This window comes from Lontra canadensis, unplaced genomic scaffold (genome assembly GCF_010015895.1).
Source record: "Lontra canadensis isolate GAN:19392208 unplaced genomic scaffold, GSC_riverotter_1.0 scaffold27, whole genome shotgun sequence".
NCBI classification, from domain to species: Eukaryota; Metazoa; Chordata; class Mammalia; order Carnivora; family Mustelidae; genus Lontra; species Lontra canadensis.
In genome coordinates, this window is record NW_022631021.1 from 19,820,757 (window position 1) to 19,844,034 (window position 23,278).

General features: G+C 42.1%; 1 protein-coding gene across 1 annotated transcript in view; it reads left to right on the forward strand.

The window, feature by feature from the left end:
* The first annotated feature begins 264 nt into the window (after positions 1-264).
* PKHD1 (PKHD1 ciliary IPT domain containing fibrocystin/polyductin) overlaps positions 265-23,278 on the forward strand; it is a 443,932-nt gene continuing 420,918 nt past the window's right edge. Inside the window, exons 1-12 of the mRNA XM_032864542.1 lie at positions 265-322; positions 1,075-1,209; positions 3,145-3,222; positions 3,845-3,989; positions 6,356-6,464; positions 10,609-10,666; positions 14,439-14,517; positions 15,803-15,877; positions 18,215-18,279; positions 18,796-18,835; positions 19,728-19,798; positions 23,161-23,262. Of these exons, the coding sequence (XP_032720433.1) occupies positions 1,158-1,209; positions 3,145-3,222; positions 3,845-3,989; positions 6,356-6,464; positions 10,609-10,666; positions 14,439-14,517; positions 15,803-15,877; positions 18,215-18,279; positions 18,796-18,835; positions 19,728-19,798; positions 23,161-23,262 (874 nt within the window). The 5' untranslated portion in view covers positions 265-322; positions 1,075-1,157. The remainder of the gene's footprint in view (positions 323-1,074; positions 1,210-3,144; positions 3,223-3,844; positions 3,990-6,355; positions 6,465-10,608; positions 10,667-14,438; positions 14,518-15,802; positions 15,878-18,214; positions 18,280-18,795; positions 18,836-19,727; positions 19,799-23,160; positions 23,263-23,278) is intronic.

Here is a 23,278-nt window from a genome sequence, read left to right on the forward strand (position 1 = left end):
CCAGAGTGTCTCCTTTGTGCCAGGCCCTGTGTTAATTTCTTTGTATACATCCCCTCAGTTACTGTTGATAAAGATTCTGAGAAGTAATCTTTTTTTTTTTTTTAGGAAAATATTTTATTGATTTATTTTAGAGAGAAAGAGAAGCAAGTGCGAGCTGCGGGGAGAGCAGAGGGAAGAGAGAATCTCAAACGGACTCTGTCTCCAGTCTTGGGCGCAGAGCCCAACAGGGGCCTCAGTCCCACGACCCTGAGATCGTGACCTGAGCCAAAACCAGGAGTGGGTGGCTTAATGGGTGGAGCTGCCCAGGCCCCCCCACTGAGAGGTATTCTTATCATTTTATGAATGATGGAGGTTTGGCATTGAATTAAAAGCCCTAAGCAGAACAATAGCACAAAAAAGGCAGTATTTAGGGAAGAGAGACCTGAGGGACTGGGCCACCATTCCACGGAAAAGGGATAGAGAGACCCTGAAATCATGGTGTCCAGTTTGGAGGGTGCAGCTTTTTCTTCCTGTTTCTTTCCTTCCTTCCTCCTCTGCTGTGAGGACAAGACAGTTCCCCACCCTTGCCCCAAATTCCCATTAGTACCATTTTTTTTAACCCAGTACCATACTTAACACTTGCTTTGTTAAACTTTTAATTTTATTTATTCATTTTTTGTGTTGATTGATTTCCTGGAGGACTGAGACTCTTCTAGAAACTAAACAAAACAAAATAACCTCCCCCATCCCCACCCCACAACCAGTATTAACTTGTATCTTAATATCTAGAATTTATTATTTTTTAGATTAAACTTTTGCTCAATAATGAATTAATCAACGAGGCTGTTCTTATTTACCCAGCTTAAACATGCATAAAATAAGTTGGTGGGAGAGTGGGGGCGGGGTGGAATAGTGATGATTTTATATAAGATTCTTAGATTATCCTTTTCTCCTGAGCTTGGGAGGATGTCAGGTCCCTTAGAAGGCTCAAGAGCCATGTTGGTATCACTGCCTTAATTTCCCAAATTTTAGCACAGTCAAGTAATAATATTTGAGCAAAAAATGATGGTAATTTTTCATTTTTTTTTTTTAAAGTGCAAAAGCTACACTGCTCCTGCAAAATTGAAAATGCTTGTAATGGCTGAGCAATTTTGAGAGGATTGATTTAAGTGGACAGGATGACTGTCTGGCTGATCTCTCTGATGAGTATGGAAATACTACTTCTGGCAGGTGAGTGGGATGTGCTCTGAAGAGATTATAGCTAGAACACAACAAGTTACCTTGAGAATTAGTTTATAGATACTTAAAATATTCTTCGGGAGGATAGTCTTGAAGCATCTGTTCTGGGTTTAAATTTTCTCTATTTAAAGATTATTTTTTCCTGTTTAGTTGTTGAAGCTATATATAAGTTATGAATATATACTTCTATTTTTTTGTTTTTTTAATCATTTTTTAAATTTATTTTCAGCATAACAGTATTCATTGTTTTTGTACCACACCCTGTGCTCCATGCAATACGTGCCCTCTCTAATACCCACCACCTAGTTCCCCCAACCTCCCACCCCCCCACCTCTTCAAACCCTTCAGATTGTTTTTCAGAGTCCATAGTCTCTCATTGTTCACCTCCCTTTCCAATTTCCCCCAAATGTCTTCTCCTAACTCCCCATGTCCTCCATGCTGTTTGTTATGCTCCACAAATAAGTGAAACCATATGATAATTGACTTCTATTTTTTAATGGCCAATGGAGGTTGCTGTTATGGTCTAAAGCTTCTAATCATAATTTATAGCCTTCTTTTTATAATTCATTTTTGAGCCATATGATGTAATTCTTTTTAGATTTTATTGCTTTATCTTCCCAAAGGGAATAGCTTATCCTGTCTTAGTGGTTAATGAGTGCTTGTATCAAACTCTTTGTTTCCCAAATCATGTCTAATTTTCTCTGTAATTTTGGTTGTCCTTGGCATCTTTTTATGGCATTTGTTTGGGACCTGCTTTAGGTTGAAGTATCTAATCCACTTTTGAAGGGTAAGCACGGGCTGCTCTGGCTGGGGCTGCCATGAGTAATTGTGTTGGTAAGAATGATTCCTCACCACTCATGGCAATGCATCATGCCCCCTGTGTAAATGCACATGGAAGGCCTGGGCTAACCAGAGTTAGCACGGCCTTGATTATATTTTATCTTTTCTGATATCGGAAATGTAAAGTGTTCTGCAGATCACACTTTTGCTATCTATGATCTCACTGAGGAGCTGACTGATTTTTGATGGCTCCTTGAATTGGCTTTGTCTTGGCTAAGGCATGTCCAGGAGTGTCTTCAAAGATAAGGATTTTATTATTATGCTCAGCCAATGGTCTCAATGGGAGAACCTAACATGTGAGAGCCTAACATGTGTTGTCTATAGTTTGTTGTTGTTGTTTTCAAGGAAATTCCAGCATGGATGCATGCTTCAGCCTCTTTCTGAGCAGGCAAGGCAAAACAATCTACAGAATTTTTTTTTTTGGTGTGTGTGTGTAGAATTCTTTTTTTTTTTTTTAAATATAAACATATAATTTATTTTTATCCCCAGGGGCAATCTACAGAATTTTGTGTCCATCTGGGGAATCATTCTGGTCACGTAGTCAAAAGGAAGAAATCAGAGGATGGTACACTGAGCAGGATGATTGAGATAGGGACAGCTTCTACAAGTTTCTCCTCTTCTCTGGGAAGTGGAGTTACAAGAAATAAATGGTGGCTTTACAGCTAAAATAGGACTACCTAATTCAGGGGTGGGAAAGAGAGAACAGATCATATGTGTTTAATTAGGAACCAAATGTGTCCTGAGGCCTTTCCCAAATGACGTAGAAATGTAGGAATGTTCTGGTGAACTGTGGGTTTTTGGAGGTCTAAAATAAGCGGATTAGCCAGAACTCTCCTTAAAATGGAGGTTTGGAAGGTGTGAACCCCAAGCCCATAGCACCAGCAGCACCTGGTCAGAACTGTAAGTTCTTGGGCCTTCCCCTACACCTACTGCATCAAAAACTCCAGGGGAGGGGCCCAGGAATCCGTGCTTTGTCAAGCCCTTCTGGTGATTCGGAGGAATGTTAGTTTTTGTTTTTATAACATTGGGGAAGCAGGTGAATTGACTCTGAACTTCAAACCCACTGTTTTTCTTACTCATTGACAGTGCCTGCCTGGAGTTTCTGCATTGAACCTGAAGAAGGTAGTCTTGCAGGGGGAACGTGGATCACAGTCATTTTTGATGGTAGGTTTGGCTCTTACCAAAAGCAAGTTTCTTACTTATTGGTAGTAAGAATCCTAAATAATACATGAGGTTTTGGCTAAGGACAGGTGTAAAAGAGGGCCTAAAGGGCATTGGACCCACTCATACTGATTTCTGTGTTTCCAGACGCTCGCTTGCTGATGTCACAGAAGGAGAGCCCATCACACCATTATATGCCCGTGCCTGCTTTCTTATCCCAAGCTGTGGGATGGGACCCTAGAACCCCAAGTGACACAATATGGAAGCGTGTAGCAGAGTCCTTGGCAATGTGTTCCCCAGAATCTTGCAGATGGTTCTACATGTGGGAACTTCTAAACCACAGCTCAGCTTCCCCATCTGTACCAGGGTAGAGAGTAATTGTGATGGCTGAAAGAGTCCTGGATTTCAGTGGATGGACCCAAAGAGAGAAAATTCTTCTTATAAACTCATAAATGAGACCATCCATTTACACTGGAGTCATAAGTGCATTTGGAAATGAGGAGTAGTCATTTCATCCTCAGGCAAGCTCAGCATGTCACATGGCCCTGTGCGGCCATGTTTTTATATTCTCCAGTGTGGATTGCAACTCTGCTCAGCCTGAGATTCCCCTTTCCCTTGTGTTTAGGTTTGGAGTCGGAGTTCCTTTATCCTGACAATGGCGCTCAGCTGGAGATACACCTGGTGAATGTGGCTGAGCCCGCCCTGCCCAGCATCCCTTGTGATGTCTCTCCCGTCTTCTTGGATTTGCAGGTGGTCATGTGCAGGACCAGGTAACCTGTCTGGGTAGGAGAAGATCAGACAGGGCCAGTGCTTTGCCTATCACTGTAATTTGGGGTGGCACATTAGAGCAACTCCCTCTAGGACTGCAGTTATCAGCTATAGCTTTAAAAATGTTCTACATGAATACGCTTCTGCGAAGTCCCCTATCAGGGCACTAAGGCTTAAGGGAAGATGAAAAGATAGGAAAGAACTTTGAGAAATGTGAGACATTTATAAGGAGGGGTTGGATGGTGCTTCCAGCTGTGCTTTCTTGTTGTTGTTTGCAAGGGGCTCTATCGCTATTAAGATTTCAATAAATGGTGCCATTTCCCCATCTAAAGAACTCAACTCTTGAAATAGGTATAATTCTAGTGATTGTGCCTAAACCCAAGACCAATTAGAAAGGAAATTTGCTTTAGTCCTCTGCCTATTTCCTTTTTGGTATGATTGGTACAGGATTCCAGGTCACTTACTGTCCTATTCAAGTTCTTGGTGGCTTATGAAGTTTCATACAAGTTCATTCTTTTCCTACTCATGTCTTAGAGATCCCGTGTGAAAGTGGATCATTGCTTAAGAGGACAAGAAATTATCATTTCCTTTTGTTTTCTGTTCTCCCCTTCAGGAAGCCTCCCTTTCTTCCATCCCTGCCTCCTGAAATCTAACATGCAAATGTCAGCTCTTCCCTGAACATACAACTGAGTGTAATCTTGCTCTTCTTTGAAAGGGGGACGGATAGAGGCTGACACAGGTGATGCTTGCCACAGCTTTGAGGAAGGAGCACGTTTTGTAATTTACAAGAGGCATGGCACGTGTAGCGCAGTGGCCCCGTTTTCTCAACCCTGTGTTTCTCATGACACTTAGGTTCATTGTTCACTTGTCACTTTCTTCCTAGAAGGAAGTGCTCTGAGGACAGGGGATGTGTTAATACCACCCTTGTAGTCCTTATGGTACTTAGCACAACACCTTGTGAGTAGGCGTGGCTCTCTAGATGACCCTTGAACTGAACTTTCTTGCAGCCCTCCTGCTATTGGTTTTAAAACTCGGTTGTATGTCTTCCTCACATTTTATGGTGGATGTGGGCATAGGGTTCCCGCAGGAACTTGCCGTGAAATAGATCAAAACGCTGAAGTTTTGTATGTTCTATTTCCCTCAATGCCAACATGTTAATGATTTTGAGAAGTACCATATAATCTATTTTAGAGGAAGGAAACACTGTCCTCTTACATGTACTCATGGGTTGGAAGATGAATACCAAGTTCAATTAACCCTCAAATGTGAAAAAATGTACATTTTATCATCAGTGAAATACCATCATATTCATTATCATAAAGAAATATCTGCTTTCACCAGGACATGCACTGTAGCCTCTAAATCAACACTGTCTAATCCAGATACTATGTTAGCCACAAATGTAATTTAAAATTTTCTAGTAGCCACATTTAAAAAGTCAAAAGAACCAAGTGAAATTATTTTAATTATTTTTATTTAACTTAACATATCCAGAAAATTATTTCGTGTGTAATCAATATATAAATTACTAACACTATACTTCATATATTCTTTGCACACCAGGTCTTCAAAATCCTTGGGGATTTTACACTTAGTATATTGTATTTGCGACTAGCCACATCTCAAGTGCTCAGTAACCACGTATGGCTAATGGTGGCACATTGGATGGTGCAGATTTAAGTAATTAAACTCATGCTGAAGAGTTTGGTGAGAAAATCGTGGAGGGGAGGCACTTCTTAATTCTAGCTCCTTAGTCATCCTATTCCGTCTCTTACAAAAGTCAGCATGAATGCAGCATCAAAAAGGCAAAGAAATCATTGTGATATTTGTGAAAAGAGGAGAGGGGGTCCAGAATTCTTTTGATGGATATATGAAGTGTTTATGGGCTGTTTGAATATGATGAAGGCAAGAACTTTTTTGGCAACATATGAATGAAATCAATGTCTTTTTTTTCCGAAAGAGCCTGGGATTTAAACCCAAGTCACCCTTGACCCGTGATGTTTGCACACATAAGTTTCTTAATCTCTTTGGAACTGTCAGCATTTTTTTTTTTAATGGAAACTAGGATTAGATTATCTATCAATGTCTGTTCCAAGTCTTGAAGTCCTGTCAACCTACAATTCTGCAAGATAGATTTTTTTTTTAATTTTAAGGGCTTTCTATAAAACAATTATAACACGTTGGTGTAGGATCCAATCTTTAAAGTCTTGTGGGTGAGTGGATCTAGACTGTAGAAAATGAAACATAGGAATCCTTGGTTAACTCTGCTTCACAGGTGCTGGAAGAAATTTGGAGTGATCTCATGGGGCTGTTGGCTTTGGTAGTTCACAGTTTTTGGTTCACAAGGATTTCTACTTTCTGCCCTCAGATCTCTGCTGTCTGAAGCACATGAGGGTCTGTACTACCTGGAGGTGCATTCTGGGGGACAGGTGGTGGGAAGCCCTAGTCCAGGACCACGAGACAACTGTACGTTCAAGGTGGGTTCTGAGGATGGAGGAATGTGTATTTGCCTTGTCTGAGGGTAGGTCTGTGCCATCAACCAGCAAGTTATAAGGCAGCCAGAGTCTGCTTTGTCAAGGTAAGAAGAAAGGTGGATGGTAGTTGTGAGGTGTCTGAGATGATACCAATGAAAGTTAAGTGTGGCACACTTGTCAGGCTCTGTGCTTTATATGCATTAATTTGATGCTCACATCAACTTTATATTTATTATCTTGGATTTACAGATGAGGGACTTGAGGCTCAGGGAGATGAAATAATGTGCCCATCTCATCAATAATTTTACCTATGTCCTCCAGGTACTAAATGGCAGAACTACGATTTTTAAAACTTAGTTTAATTTTTAATTTTTGTATTGACTTATGATGTCCTCTTAGTTTCAGGTATATATCATAGTGATTTGATATTTTTATACATTACAAAGTGATCCCCGTGATAAGTCTAGGTGTCATCTGTCATCATACAGAGTTATTACAATGTTATTAACTATATTCCCTCTGCTGGTGGGAATGTAAATTGGTGAAGCTGCTGTGGAAAATAGTAAGGAGGTTTCTCAAAGAATTAAAAACAGAAATATGATCTAGCAACTTCACTTCAGGATATTTATGTGATGACAATGAAAACACCAATTGGAAGAGATATATGCTACCTTATGTTTATTATTTATAATAGCTACATTATGGAAGCAGCCCAAGTGTCCATCAACAGATGAATGGATAAAGAAGATGGGGTATATATACACGATGGAAAGTTACTCAGCCATAAAAAAGAATAAATCTTGCCATGTGTGACAACATGGACAGAATGAGAGGGTGTTATGCTAAGTGAAATAAGTCAGACAGAGACAGACCAATTCTGTATGATTTTACTTACATGTGGAATCTAAAAGAACTAAGATTTGAACCTGCATTGAGGATTCTATTTTTTTTAATTTTATTTATTTATATGTCACAGAGAGAGACGGAGAGAGGGGGAGAGACAGAGAGAGCATAAGCAAGGGGAGCTGCAGAGGGAGGGGGAGAAGCAGACTCCTTGCTGAGCAAGGAGCAGATATTGGACTCGATCCCAGGACCCTGGGATCATGACCTGAGCTGAAGGCAAACAGTTAACTGACTGAGCCTCCCAGGCGCCCCCATGCATTGGATTCTAAATCTTCATCTAACTGAAGCCCAGGAGGAGCCACAAAGATTATCATTGGCCAATGTTTCATGTCAGACCTGCAGTTCTCCTACATCTCAGTAGGGGGAAGGGACTCAGAGACTCAAGTTCTACCTTGCCCTCTGCTTCATGCTTGATTGCTGCTCCTCTTTCCAATCCTAGACTGAAAGGGCATTTGCTAGTGGTATTCTCCTTCAAGTGCAGATCTAAAGGGAAGCAGAGAGAGGGAAAGCTTTTGAGTTAATGCCTAACTTATGCTGGAGAAGCAATATGCACACTTGGTCTTAATTCTGCATTTGGTTCAGCCTATTGTCCATTTCAGGTTAGTTTTCCACTAACCTCTGAAAGGATAGGCCCTAGACGTTTCATAAAAGGCTTGAGGTTTGACCAAGCTCATTGTCATGGTTGTCCTTCCCACAGGGTGACCCCGCTAAAGGGCTGTTCATGAAAGTCTCGGTCATTAATTAATGCTTCTTTAGAACAAGACTTCATTCCCTAAATTCATCCCTGTTACAATCTACATTTTAAACAGGCAATTCATTGACAAATTTGGAATTTGCTGTCAGTTCACATTTAACAACTTGCCTCTCCCTCCCAGAGAGTCTTGTAATTGTGCTTCTGTACATATGCAGCAGAAAGGAAAAAAAGATCATTCTTTCTTATTAAGCCCCACATGCCCACCTCTCCCCTGTCTCCGTGAATGTAGCAGAAGATGGATGGCCGGGCACCCTCCCTGGTCACCATGCTGTTTTTGGTTTTGATGTTCCTTTCACCCCAGATAGTAGTGTTCCTACTTATTAAAGATCGGAGAGGAGAGCAAGGGGAGAGAGGAGAAGCACTTCCTAAAATTGCACATTAAAGGAAACAAGTCCTTGAGTGCTTCGCCTAGCTTGGTGAGTTGATGGAAAATCACCAGGGGACGCAGTTAATGAGAGGCATTCCAAGCTAAATAAAACACGGTGTGTCTCTTTGTTTTGGGACTGGGACTGGGGGGGAACTGTGAGTATTAAAAATTAATTCCATCTCGCCAGTCCACTTCAAAGAGCCTGCTGCGGGCGCTGACAAGTTTGAACAACTCACAGAAGGTTTATCAAGCAGCTGGTGGCTGTGGCTTCACTCTCCTAATCTGATGCTTTTCCTCTCCCCCGTCTTGCTGCCACTGACCTCGCCGGGGCTCAGGGATCAGCGTGAGGGAAGCTTGATTTGGAAGCTCATTAATTTTTCACTTTGTCATGTCTCTAGCTTGCTGGGTGAGCGGGGCCTGCTCTCCTTAGAAATGTACTATTTTTCTGTCGTGTCAGCTCAGGGGGAATCACAAGGGAGAATCTTTCTGAGATTTAACTCTGAGTGCCCCAGCACGACGAGGAGCAGCAGGGAGTGATCGAGGAGTCACTCTCTTGCCCCCTCGTTTCTGGTGGAAGGCTCACAGGCTGAGTGAGTGCTAGGTCTTACATTGCAAGCTGGAAATCTGGAGGCATGTCTCTGGATTACAATACTATACAAACCACGTATTTGGTTTGGATTCAATTGTTCTTTTGCCTCAGTTTCTAACGTCTGTGAGAAGGACTGGTAACCCCTGCTCTTCCTCATGAAGCTCCTAGGGTATACTTCCAATGGAAATGACAATGGTATGGAGGGCGACCCCGTGAGAGGTGAAGGCCCCGGGTGCAGGAAGACGCTGGGAGGCCAGGGTCGGAAGTGCAATTTGGCAGGTGTGTGTGTGGCATTGCATTAATCCTTATCTTCTGGTGGGATCAGAACCAGCTCCCAAATGGTGAGGTCACTACATTCTTACCTTGACCTTCTGACTGTACATACCTTCTGCGACCTATTCTCTAACCCTCTCTTTTACAAAGGAGGAAAGTAGCCTTGATGGCAAGCTGTTCAGCCATGTGGATCGATGCCTAAAACCCACGCTTGCCAAGCCACTGTCAGCTTTGTTGAAATGTCTTTGGCTCTCCCCTCTGCTTAGGGCTGTCGATGAACAATGGAGCTATTCTTTGGTGATATTCTCCCTGGGAAGATGGACTTCTGGCTGGAAGCAGACCAAGCAAAACGATCTGCTGTCATTGGATTTGCAAGTGGGAAGCAGTGTCGTTTACAGGGACTGAAAGCAGTCTAAGCGTCTAGAGGAGGTTGGGGTGTCAGAAGGGGGAGACCAGGTCTCTTCCTGAGTGTTATCAGCTCATGGGTCAAACCTTGGCCCGGTCAGTCCATTCTTCTGCTTCTCTCTTCACACTGGCCCTGACCATGAAATGCACTAATCCTGGGCTAACCCAGATGCCTATAGGTGAGATGGGACTCCCAGAGTTGTCCGGGTTTTCACCTCTCCCATCAGTGCTGTTTCCTCCTTCTCAGAGTAAGGCTGCTTCCCATTCCTTGAATAATTTGAATCATTTTTCTCTCAGTAGGCACCGTCCATTTTCCCAACAAATAACTCATTTGTGTGCCTACCCAACTTCCAATTTTTTTTTGTAGCTCACTGATTCCTGCCTAGCTGTTGGCTGATAATAATTTAAGTTGCAATCCTTTCAATTTAAGTAAGCAAATTCTTGTCTAGGTAAATTAAAAAAATCCTTCAAGATTCCAAGATACAAAGTTACAATAATGGAATTCTTAAGCCTGGCCTACCTACTTTCTTTCTGGTAAAATGTGTTCCTGGGTATGGCAGGTGGGCAGGGAGAAAGAGATTTGCCGAAGTTTGGACAGTATGGTGCAGGGCAGAGAGAGCTATGTGACCTTGATAAAATTCCCTTTACCTTCTCTATGGAAAAACGATAATAATATCTGTCACCTTTGCCTCACAGATAGACTATGCGGATAAAAAGAAATAGATGAAAGTTAATTTGAGGAAATGTAACCATTTGCCACCTTAGACTAATATTTGATGGGGAATGACTTCTGCTTCTTGTTTGTGGTTGTGATACACTAATGAAACACTTCCTTGTGATGACCTTTCCTGAACAGTTTTCTAGGGCACAGACACCCATTGTTTACCAAGTGACACCACCAAGTGGAGCTCCAGGTAAGAAATCCCCTATTAAAATAGGAGTGATTATGGATCCCTTTGCCAGAGCTATTGCAAACTCCTCTAACCAGATGGGTGCTCTCTACAAATGGGATCATTGAACTTCTTCTCTGATGCTGTTTTAAAAATAAGTGTCAACCTCTGGTTTAATTTTAACCGGGTTTGGTTTCACCTCTGGGCACTTTTGCTCTGTTACTTCGCTGAAAACAAAAGAATCCAAGCACAAAAGAAAAAGAGGCTAGCAAAATCATACCAGGTCCTGCTGGAGAATGGAGGAAATATAAATCATCATTACTCTTAACGTGCTAATCATCCACTTTGTAGCAAACCTTTATTGAACGTTATTGTGAGCCATGCTCTGTTCTAAGCTTTTGGCGTGTATTGTCTTATTAGATCCTCACAAGAACTTGAGGACATAGGGACTATTATTATTCTCATTGGCAGACGAGGAAATGAGATGCTAAAACGTTATGTACCTTGCTTAAAGTCAGCTAGGGAGGGTAGAGCTGGGATCTGAACCCAGACAAGCAGAATCCAGAGTGGGTAGGTATAGCAAACATTTTGTTCTGTTTTGAGGGGTGGTGTCCTGTACCACACAGAAGGCCAGCAACTCTGATACATACCCTGGGTTTTTTTTTTTGTTTGTTTGTTTGTTTGGTGTTTTTTTTTTTTTTTTAAAGATTTTATTTATTTATTTGACAGACAGAGATCACATGTAGGCAGAGAGGCAGGCAGAGAGAGAGAGAGAGAGGAGGAAGCAGGCTCTCCACTGAGCAGAGAGCCCGATGCGGGGCTCGATCCCAGGACCCTGAGATCATGACCTGAGCCGAAGGCAGAGGCTTTAACCCACTGAGCCACCCAGGTGCCCCTGTTTTTTTTTTTTTTTTAATTAGGGGGCACACACACATGCAAGAGCCAGAGGCTAGAAGAGGAGAAGAGAGAGAAAGCTGAGATTTTCATAAAAGAAGGGATGGCAGCTAAGAATTAGACTCAAGAATGGCTAAGCCTGTCTTACAACTAAGTAGTAAGCACAGCGAGGATTATATATAATTCACTGTCTGATTCTTGGCAAATTCCTATGTCTATTTCAGATTGTTCCTTTGTTCAGGCTTTCCAGATGGTGTAATTACGGGAATACAAGTTGCTAACTGTTTATATGTAGTTGTGTCTAAATGCATAAACTGATCTTGTTTTGAATGGCTTGACTGCTCAAGAATGTCAAAGTGGGTATCCGAGTTGCTGGAAAGTGTTTGCACTTCTGTGTATGTGTATAGACTCAGATTACATTGTGTGTATTTAAATGATATCCTGAAGACTATGAATCTGGCCTGATTTTATTAATGCAGGTTACTCAGAGATCTTCTCCTTTCCATGTGTCTGATTAATCAAGGCATGATCACGTTTTATTAAAAAGAGATGTGGTCTGAAAATTGTAGGCCGACGTTTGGGTCCCTGCTGCTGGGGTGTTAGAGAGCTCTTGATTCGATGGCAGAAGCCCACAGGGCGAGGGCTGAGGAGGGAGCCTGCCATCAGAGGTGTGAAATGGGATGTTGGCTCGCCCAGATCTGTCAGACCCGTTTCTCTCACCGAGTATGAATGCAGCACCCTGTCTTCTCCACCTTCCGGGGAAATGATCGCTGGCTGGCCTGGTTGGAGTGGAGGGGTCCCTCCAGGCAGGATCCATGCAGCGGCATCTTTGAAGTCACTTTCCAGACAATTACTCTCATTAGGTTTGGGAAACCTGCCCAGAGTGGCAGCCCCGGAGATGAGGGAGGTGGTGGGGACAGGAGAGATGACATTCCATTAGCAGTTGACTTTCTACCTGTGATGAACTGTCCTCCACTGTGGCATGGAATTGTCCAGCACCATGGACAGGCTTAGCAATTTCTTAGCCTCTGTTGGGCTGCTTTGTTGAGGAACAAGGCAGAAAGTCACAGAATTCCCAATTTCTATAACTTGTTACCAGTTTTTAAAATTGTGCCCATCAGAGCTAGGGATCAATAATTTAGCTCTATTGAAACAAAGGGAAATTATTTTGCCAGTTGTTAATAGGAGCAGAGAACTGCAGACTCTAGGCTTTCTTCATGTCTGTGACCTTTGTCTAAGGGATTAGGTTCCCTCCCTTTCTACCCACTCACTGTACAGTGGCTCTCATACTTCCTGGAAGGGTCCCATGGTTTCACTGCCAGTCATCCAATGACCACATCTGAAAGCATCTCATACAACTACTACACAGGCACGGCGTGAAGGGAATACCTTCTTGGTCATGTTCTTTTGGGACTTTGAATGTGGCCATGGAAAGATTCTAAGTCCTCTGCATTCAGTGGCCTCATGAGCCCCACGGGTGCTCTTTTCTTTTCCATCTTTGAGGTTTTAGTTATTTCTTTTTAAAGATTTTATTTGTTTATTTGACAGAGAGAGAGAGAGAGTGAGTGAGCAAGCACGAGCAGGGAGAGCAACAGGCAGAGGGACAGGGAGAAGCAGACTCCCTGCTGAACAGAGAGCCCGATGTGGGACTCGATCCCAGGACCCTGGATCATGACCTGAGCTGAAGGCAGAGGCTTTAACCAACTGAGCCACCCAGGCACCCTGAGGTTTTATTTACTAACCAAAACCTCTCTCATCTCTTCACATCATTTGTGAGACTACAGCACAGATGAATAAATTCTCTCATTATTTGGAAGGCACGCATTTCCAGGTCATGGGGTTGTCTGGTGAGCTTGAACTACATCACATTGCTGTGGTGTGTTTGCTTAAAACTTTGCCTTATGTAGGTGCACAGAGCTGAGTTTAGGTGTTTTTAACTATAGAAGAAATCAGCTCATGTAACATCCGGGAGGGGCCCCCAAACTCTTTTCGAGAAAGAGTTACATCAGATTCCTTTCTCACCTCTGGTGAGCAGAGCAGGTAGGGGCAGTACCAAGAGTGCACCTTGCTGAGAGGGGATTGCTGATGCCTGCACTTCCTCTTGAACTTGAACTCAAAAGAGGGGAATATTAAGGAAACGTTTGCTACCCAGTGGAAATCCCTGTGAGTCACATAGAGGAGTGCAGCAGTAGAAGTCATCCATTTGTCAGTGGACTAGGTGGACACGAACTGCTTGCAGATCCCCAATTTGCCCTATCTTTGAACACTAGCATATTGGTTGAATGAGCGAGATATGTCTTTGCCCATCCTTTAAGCCATGACACTGTTCTATTTCAGCTCATCCCCTCCTTTCTTAGTTTCCATCCATTTGGGTCATTCTTGACACTTAATCTTTTGTACTCTGAGATATGGAAAAAAGTTTAACACCTGGAATACCCGGCACCTCCTGGGTGGTTCATATTAGCAAGTGTCCAGAGGAAAGTCTCATGAAATGTGGAGCACCCCAAGGCACATTGTTTTTAAATCCCATGTTGGGTGGATGGTCTACACACAGCCAAGAGGGTATAGAACAAGGCAGCGTGTGGAAACCAGCCCTTTGCTCCTGAAAGCCTCATACTTCATGGGACTGTGAGGAAGACCCGTCACTGCTTCTGTGCCTCATATATAGATGATTAAGGCTGTGATTACAATAATCGGTTATTTTAGACTTTCCAACGTGTAGTATTGATCACAGGATCATATTTGGAGCTCCTTTCTTGTATGGTTTATAAAAAGACATTAATATTCTGACTCATGATCAGTTTGGCCATATTAAATAGATGTAACCAAAAAGAAATGTCTATGTTGTAATTTACAGTTGGAGCTAAGTCTGTTAAATTAAAAAAAAATCTTCTTAAAACAGGAAAACTAATACACGTGTATGGATGGATTATCACTGGAAGATCAGAAACCTTTGATTTTGAAGCTGAGTACATTGAGAGGTAAGACTATGTTCATCTGGGTGTTCAACTAGTTACAAATATGCTGGATTGCTTCCTGAGCCCAGTTTCCCCAATAGCAATAAATTGTGAGCAGTTGGCACGGAACTGCTGTTTTCCTCTTTGTAGTTTATGGTCCCTGGTGAGCTGGGCTTCAGCAAACTTTGTTAATGTAATTGCAACTGGTCGATTAAGTTGGTCCATTTATATACTGACAACTAGTCACTCTGGGCTCAGCGTGAATCACGCTGTAATTGCATCCGTGGGTTTTCTTTTTCGATTTCTCACCCTTCTCCCCCTTGTTTCTGAGGTTGAAATAATTTTTTTATAAAATGACGCGTCAACCCAGAAGACCGTTATAACTTCCCTGTTTGGTTGGTATGCATTTGTGCATTTAGAAATTCCGTTAGTGTGATGGGAGGAAGGGAGAAGGCACTGAGAGCTGTTGAGTTTTACTGTTTGCTGGGAATCATGGGGATTGCCAACATGACTTTCTTCACCAGAGGCTCATGAAATAGAAGGTGTTACTATTAAATCAGGTGTGCCAGGGAAAGAGGAGGACCAGAGGGAAAGTGTTGAAGTTGTAGTCTGTGGCGGAAGCTCTAAGCCACTGATTATGCAACATCTGAAGTAGTTAGAGCGAGGACTGATGAGGTAGAAGGAACCTAGTCTTACTGTAGCTGAACAGATTCTGTATATTGGGTCTAATTTTCCTTGTACTCCTCAAGAGGATGGCAGTATCTTCCTCTGTTCTGTTCCCTCTCTGTGATTCTGCCCTACTTGAAGAGGACATGATCTGGCTACCCACAGGATCTACATTTCTGGCATTAATTCATGGTCAACTTGTTTTGAAAGGAAATCACTCTTTCTGTGGAGACTGGAAGCCCCAAGGTCATCCTTAATAATATGCCACATTCACTGCTTGGTCCCATGTCAGCCTGGGTCTGGGATACAGCATTTGAAAGGGGAAACAAAGGCATGAACGCCACAGTGGCTCGGGGTAGACCCAATAGAGCTAATGAGGACATGATGAAGATTTGGGGGGAAAAGGGAAATGCTCCTTCTGCCGTGTGAAAATGCAGACCATGAAACAGTGCTGTGCGCTCCTACCTGTAGGCTGAGAATTGATTCAACATCTCCTCAGGGGACAGGCTTGGGCCACGTGCAGAATTCCTCATAAATCCAGAGGAGAATGCTCAGAACAATGTTTCCTGTGAATTTTGCCAGAAATGTTTACTGGGACCCTAACGCTATTGTCTCATGTCTTTTCCCCCCATTTTTTATCCAGCCCATTGATCTTGGAAGCTCAGGGAGACAAATGGGTCACAGCCTGCTCTCTTGTAAACAGGCAGACAGGAAGCCGGTGAGTGTCTTTCCTGCCTACATACATGCTTTTAGTTTCTTCCATGTGGGTTTCTCTCTCTCTCTCTCTCTCTCTCACACACACACACACACACACACACACACACACACACACACACATCTATTTTTTAATATAGATCACCCATAACTGCTGACTGCCTTATTTTTAGACTTACTGGAAAATACATGGTAATTGATTCAAAATGTAAATTGAAGTGGATTCTGAAACCAATCTTGAAAAAAATCTAATACTAAGTGTTCATTCTAGGCCAGGCCCTGTCTAATACTTTCACATTTATGTTACCTAATATCCTTGTGAAGACATATGGGTATTAGTCCTGCTTTATGGCTGAGGAAACTGAGGCACAGAGGGGTCCAGTAACTTGCTTAAGGGCCTGCAAAGAGAAAGTGGCAGAGATGGAATGAGTACCTGGGCTGACTAGCTAGCCTCCAAGTTCATGCTCTTAACCACTCTGCTGTACTGACCCCCCAAAGGAATAAAAAAACAACTAAAATTTGTCTATGTATTACAGTGAATTTTTAAAAAGAGTGTCTACATGCTTACAATTTAGCTAACCAAATATTGCTGGATTTCACTTCACTCAGGATTGAGTAAATTTAACCATCTCTTGAGGCCATCACAAGAATTATACTCTATTGCTTAGTTTTTTAGGACTGACATTTTATAGGGCCAAACTCTATAATGTATCTCTTCCTGTTGTCTTCAATTTGCTTGCTCAGGATCCTTCTTTTTCAGGTTGACAGTTTTCCCCCCAAAATCTTTACTTAAATTCTAATTAGTTAACATAGAGTGTAACACTGGTTTTGGGAGGAGAATTTCATGATTCATCACTTACATATGACACCAGTTGTGCTCAATAAAGTGCCCTCCTTAACCCATCACCCATGTAACCCATCCTCCACTCACCTCCCCCCCAGCAACCCTCAGTTTGTTGTGTAGTTAAGAGTCTCTTATGGCTTGCTTCCTTTTTTTTTGCCCTTCCACTATGTTCATTTGTTTTGTTTCTTAAATTCTACATATGAATGAGATCATATGGTATTCATCTTTGTCTGGCAGACTTATTTCACTTAGCATAGTATCCTCTAGTTCCATCCACACTGTTGCAAATGGCAAGATTTCCTTATTTTTTATGGTTGAATAATATTCCATTGTAGATACATTCCACATCTTCTTTATCCATTCATCCATCAATGGACATTTGGGCTCTTTCCACAGTTAGAAATTTCCATAGTTGGCTATTTTTTTTTAAAGATTTTATTTATTTATGACAGAGAGAGACACAGTGATAGCAGGAACACAAGCAGGCGGGAGTGGGAGAGGGAGAAGCAGGCTTCCCACTGAGCAGGGAGCTTGATGCAGGACTCGATCCCAATACCTTGAGATCATGCCCTGAGCCAAAGGCAGACACCCAACAACTAAGCCACCCAGGCACCCCCATAGTTGGCTATTGTTGATATTGTTGTTATAAACACTGGGCTTTCTGTGTTCCTTTGAATCAGTGTTTTTGTATCCTTTGGATAAATACCTGCTAGGGCAATTATTGGGTCATAGGGTAGCTCCATTTTTAACTTTGAGGAACCTCCATACTGTTTTCCAGAGTGGCTGCACCAGCTTGCATTCCCACCAACAGTATAAGAGGGTTCCCCTTTTTCTGCTTCCTCACCATCTGTTGTTTCCTGTATTATTAATTTTAGCCATTCTGACAGGTGTGGGGTGGTATCACATCGTGGTTTTGATTTATATTTCCCTGATGAAATGTGATGTCGAACATCTTTTCATGTGTCTGTTGGCCATCTGGATGTCTTTGGAAAAATGTCTATTCATGTCTTCTGCCCATTTCTTAACTGTTTTTTTTTTGTTTGTTTGTTTTGTTTTTTTTTTTTTGTTTATTTTTTTGAGTGTTGAGTTTGACAAGTGCTTTATAGATTTTTGGTTATTAACCCTTGATCAAATATGTCATTTGTAAATATCTTCTCTCATTCTGTAGGGGGTTCACACTTAAAATAGATTTTTTAATAAGAGTTTTGGTGTTCTTGTTGTAAAGGTTTTGGAAAGAATGGAAAGGTCTGAAGAGAGGTTAGGAATGAGTGAAATTTTGTCTCTTACACCATGTGTTTAACTGATAGCACATGTATTGATGAGAACTCTAGTTAGTACTATTCTACATTTTTTCTCCAATGAGTTCATTATGCCTTCTGTATCTGCCATTTTTACTGACTAGCTGGCATTTTATTTTATTTTCCTGGCTAGAGAGTCAGAACTACGGAACTGAGTTGTCTGGTAATTCTCACCACTGGTTTTTGGTTCTTTCTCTAGCTATCCTCTTCAGGAAGACCATGGTCTTGGGACTCTGCAGTGTCGTGTAGAAGGCAACTACATCGGTCTGTCCAAGAAGTAACATAAGTTGAAAGTCTTATGTGTTTTTTTTTTCTGTATCAGAAAAATACTAGTTCAAGGATTGCTTCTCACAAGGATGATTATAGTCACTACCAGCTGTTGAGAACTGCTTAAAAATCTATATGAAAGAGCTTAAATAGAAATTAATTTAATCGTCACAGTGAATGGATTGGTGAGGCTGGTGAAATTATTTTCACTTTAGAGGGGAGAAAATTGCAGCTAGTGACCAGGGCAGCTGGTTATGGATTTACCATGTTTAGTGTGACTTTAAGCCCAGACTCTGAGCTGCTATGTGCTACCACATCTATCCTTTTATTGTTGGAAGTCAACAGTGATTGTGCTGAGTCTCAGAGGTGTTTATTTTGGGCACTGTTAAAGAAATTACAGGTCTGGGTGGTAACTTGGTGATTATCTGGAGTCCTTGGGTTTATGGTAGCAAGGACTTGGTCCCTGTGACACAGACAGACTCCTGTGTTAATGTCTGTTTCTTTTCGTTACAGGCTCCCAGAATGTTAGTTTTTCAGTATTTAACAAAGGAAAGTAAGTAACTGGAAGCAAGCAAATTTATCATCACCTTATATTATAGATCTCTTTCTGGTCTAGCTTAATTTTTGGAACCTTTTATAGTGGAAAATTCTAAACATACAGAAATAAAATAGCATTAATGAAACCCTGTGTACCTACCTGATTTCTTTGACTTAGGTGAATATAATTGTGTCTTACACACTCATCTTGAGGTAATGTAAATGTTTCAATGTGATGATGGCACAAAATGGTGGGAATTAGATCTTTAGTAATCTCATAAATTTAAAACAGGACATTGTTCCATGAAATGCACTGTACCATTCTAAGAAATGCCTTCCTCAAGATGGAAAGGGTCCAGATTTCATAGAGTTTTGGAGAGGAGATTATGATTTGGAATGGTTTCTGCATGCCTTAGCTAATGTTCTGACACCATATAACTTGTCAAGGGTTTTCCTGAAAAGCATACTCTCTAGCCGACATTCATCCCATTGTGGTGATAGCGGCATATCACCTACAGCTCCCAGTCCCAAGAATGGAGGTTCTCTCCCTCTTTCTCTCGAATTTAGGAAGGAATAACACTAGTATCTATAGGGTATCTACTATAGGCCATCTCCTTACCAGGCCCTTTCACATTCATCTTTCCCTAACATTTGTGATGCTCTGTGAAGTAGGTATTATTGGGACTCCCTGGAAGTAGGTATTATTATCAAAAACTTTCAAAATCACAAAACACAGGTTGCCCCATGGGTATCGTTCTTTACTCGTCAAAGGGAGCTGGTATCCAGACTATTCAAAAGATCAGGGGAAGCTGGCCCTCGATCTTTGTTGTAGGCAGCTGATTTAAGAAATGCAATCTCGAATGCTTTTTTTTTTTTTTTTCATCTAAAGCAAACCTTTGTCTTGGCAGGTCCATAGTACATAAGAATGCATGGATGATCAGTGCTAAACTGGAACTTTTCCTGTACCAGACACACTCAGGTACTAATGCCTTTCTCCCTGAACTCCTCACTCCTTCCCTCACACCTTACTCAATGTTGGATTCTTCCTCTCTTTTTCCTGGTGCCATTTCTCTAAAACTAGGAGCACCTGAAGCTGTCCCCCCACCCCCCCCATAATGATGGGTGACTCTTAGGTTTCGGGTGAGAAGAAATTGCTTGTGTGTAATTTAAAAGAGACTCGATCATAGACTTTTATACAGAGTTTGTGGATATAAAATGAATGAAAGAAAGGAAGTCATCCTTGTTCTATGTTCTGAGAAATAACAGAAAAGCAGTGGCCCCCAAAAGTACAAAAGTGTATCTTTCCGGTTACTTTAACGCCCCCTCTGAACATTCACCCAACAATTTATGACTTGCTAATATTGATGTTCAACGATGGCGTGGCTCTCTGAAGGGTAAACTTCTATGCTGAAAAATGAATGCTGAAAATTGGAAACTTGGATGAAACTGTGAACCCAATTTGGCAGTAGGAAGTTCACCACTGAAGAAGAGCGCTTAGGTTTGAGTCTTGACAATGATCATAAAACTACCGTAGATGTGACTGTGAGGGAGGAACCCATTCCAGGGACAGCAGGATCGACCTTTGCCAAAAGTGCAAGAAATATTGTAGGTCGTGGGGCAAATGTCATTCACTCTCTAGAGTGAGTCTAATCGTGTAAAAAGCTGAATTTTGACCCTTGCCTTTATTTTCTTTACACAGTGTAAGTAGTCTCTTTGGGAGTCAGTTGGAAGAAACCTCGGAGGGGATGGTGGTAGTGAGGGCCGAGGGAAGCGGGGCTGGAGCTTGCTGAGTGTTTTACATGTGAGCTCAATGTTTATTTAATTCAGATGAAGACACAGACCCAGAAAGGCAAAGAAACCAAAGTTCCTAGTGCTAGAAAATGCAGATCCAATTCAAAATCTTACACACAAAAGTAATAAACAATGGGAAGTAAATTTTCCTGGCCACCTGACCACAAGCTTTGTTGACCAATGCTCTTGAACCCTGAACCACACAGGCTGGCAGGTATCTCCAATCACATAGCTATTTCATATTTCTGGCACCAATGTCTTCTTGGGATGAGGACTCTCAGGCCAGACTTGCTCAGAACAGAGGAGGTGACGGGAGAGGGGATGTGGACAATGACATTTTGTAGACAATGACAGAGAGTTCCCAGCAGAGCTCCCTGAGGGCTAGCATTCAGTGATTTGTTGAGTTTGATTAAGTCATTTAGCCTTTCTGAGGTGTAATTAAATACCTATAAACTAGACAAAATGGTGTCTGTACTAACTCTAAAAACTGTCAAAAAAGGAGATGAGGAGGAATCTGGGGATTCACCTACAGTTTTCCTCCCATCTCTAGTCTCTAATCCATTCAGTTACCAGTTTCTGTTGGTTTTACCTACCATTGGTTTTGTGGTACAGTTTTAGATTACTTACTGCAATTAGGCCTCCCATTGATTTCTTAAAGGTGATGTGTCTACTCTATCTCTACCATCACTGCCTTGATTCAGAACCCCATCATCTCTTGCCTGGCCTGCCACAATGACCCACAGGGGCCCCTATCTGCCATCTGTCCTCTGCTGGTCCATGCTCGCCACCACCATGCCCTACAGCAAACACACACGTGATGCCTCTCCCCTTCTGGTTGCCTTCTACAGGAAATGATACAGGTCCCAGACTCTGGTCTTCTCCTCATCAGCTTCTCCTGCTCCGTTGTTCCCTCTTACATTCCAGCAACATTGAAATGGACTTGAAATGCAACTTCTCTCCACACTCAGCCTATCACTTGCTTTATTTTTTATTTTTTAAAAGATATTTTCTTATTTATTTATTAAAGAGAGAGCATGAGAGGAGAGAGGTCAGTGGGAAAAGCAGACTCCACGCCATGCAGGGAGCTTGATGTGGGATTCAATCCAGTTACTCCAGGATTCATGACCTGAGCTGAAGGCAGTCACCTAACCAACTGAGCCACTCAGGCACCCTATCACTTGTTTTATTTAAACACCCTTTCCCTTCTCTCTCTCCTTCACTTGGCCAGTTCTAACTCATTCTTTAAGATTCAGCTCCAGAGTCACTTCTAGAAATTTCTTTGTAGTCCACCAGACCCTCACTCCTAAACCTCCCCTGTGTACTTTCATGTACTCTTTTTAATTTCACTAGCCCGGGATGTCACAATTATACTGTTTCATGGACAGGAGCGTTATGTAAGAAATGCCCTGATAAACTCCACAACCACTCATGATTAGCTTCTTTGTATCTTCAGTTTACTGGAGAACACAACTCGTCTTCCCCTGGAGGGAATGGAACTTAGAATGGTCAAAATTGGATCATAGAGAAGAAAGGACCAGAAAATCTTACATTCTGGGGACTATGAGGCATCTGACAGTGGGGTTTTGAAGGAGGCAGCACAGAAGGATTGAGGGGGTGAGTGCACACCGGGAGAGGAGCATGCAGGATGGGGAGGAGGACAAGGCTCCTGAAGATGGTAGTGGGATTCATTCTTTTGCTTAGTGCAAACTGCAGACTCATATGGGTGAACAGGGCCTTGCTTGGTGCATCCAAAGTTGATTCCTCTATAACATATTACATTATGTTATAGGTAATATGTTACATATTCTGTAACATACATATACGTTGTACATTACATGTTCTGCGACTTGTACATTGAGTACTTGAGGTCTGGTGACAGACTTCCTAAGAAAGCATCATGGTATGTAGGGATTTCTGCTGATAGAATGAATGACTTTCAAATATTGATCCTATATGTATTATACATACTGCTATAGATGAGTCCTTATATGCGTTTTGAATGACTATTACCATAAAAAGTTCCAGCTGTTGCTCATCTTAGAAAAGTTCACATTGGGGCACCTGGGTGGCTCAGTGGGTTAAAACCTCTGCCTTTGGCTCAGGTCATGATTCTGGGGTCCTGGGATCGAGCCCCACATTGGGCTCTCTACTCGACGGAGAGCCTGCTTCCTCCTCTCTCTCTGCCTGCCTCTCTGCCTACTTGTAATCTCTGCCTGTCAAATAAAAAAATAAAATCTTTAAAAAAAAAGAATACATTATTGAGGGGTGCCTGGGTGGCTCAATTGTTAAGCGTCTGCCTTCAACTCAGGTCATGATCCCAGGGTCCTGGGATTGAGCCCCGCATCGGGCTCCCTGCCTGGTGGGGAGTCTGCTTCTCCCTCTTCCTCTGGCTGCTGCTCCTCCTGTTGTGCTCTCTCCCTCTATCAAATAAATAAATAAAATATTTAAAAAAAGAATACATTATTGGTAGCCTTCTATTATTATATTATTATCTGGGTCACATTCTGGTCTATATTCGGAAGCTTACTTTTTTTTTTTTTTCTTTTGCAGAAATACTATCGGTGTTTCCAGACACGGGGAGCCTTGGGGGAAGAACAGACATCACAATTACAGGCGACTTCTTCGACAATCCTGTCCAGGTTACCATAGCAGGTAACCAAGTTGAAAT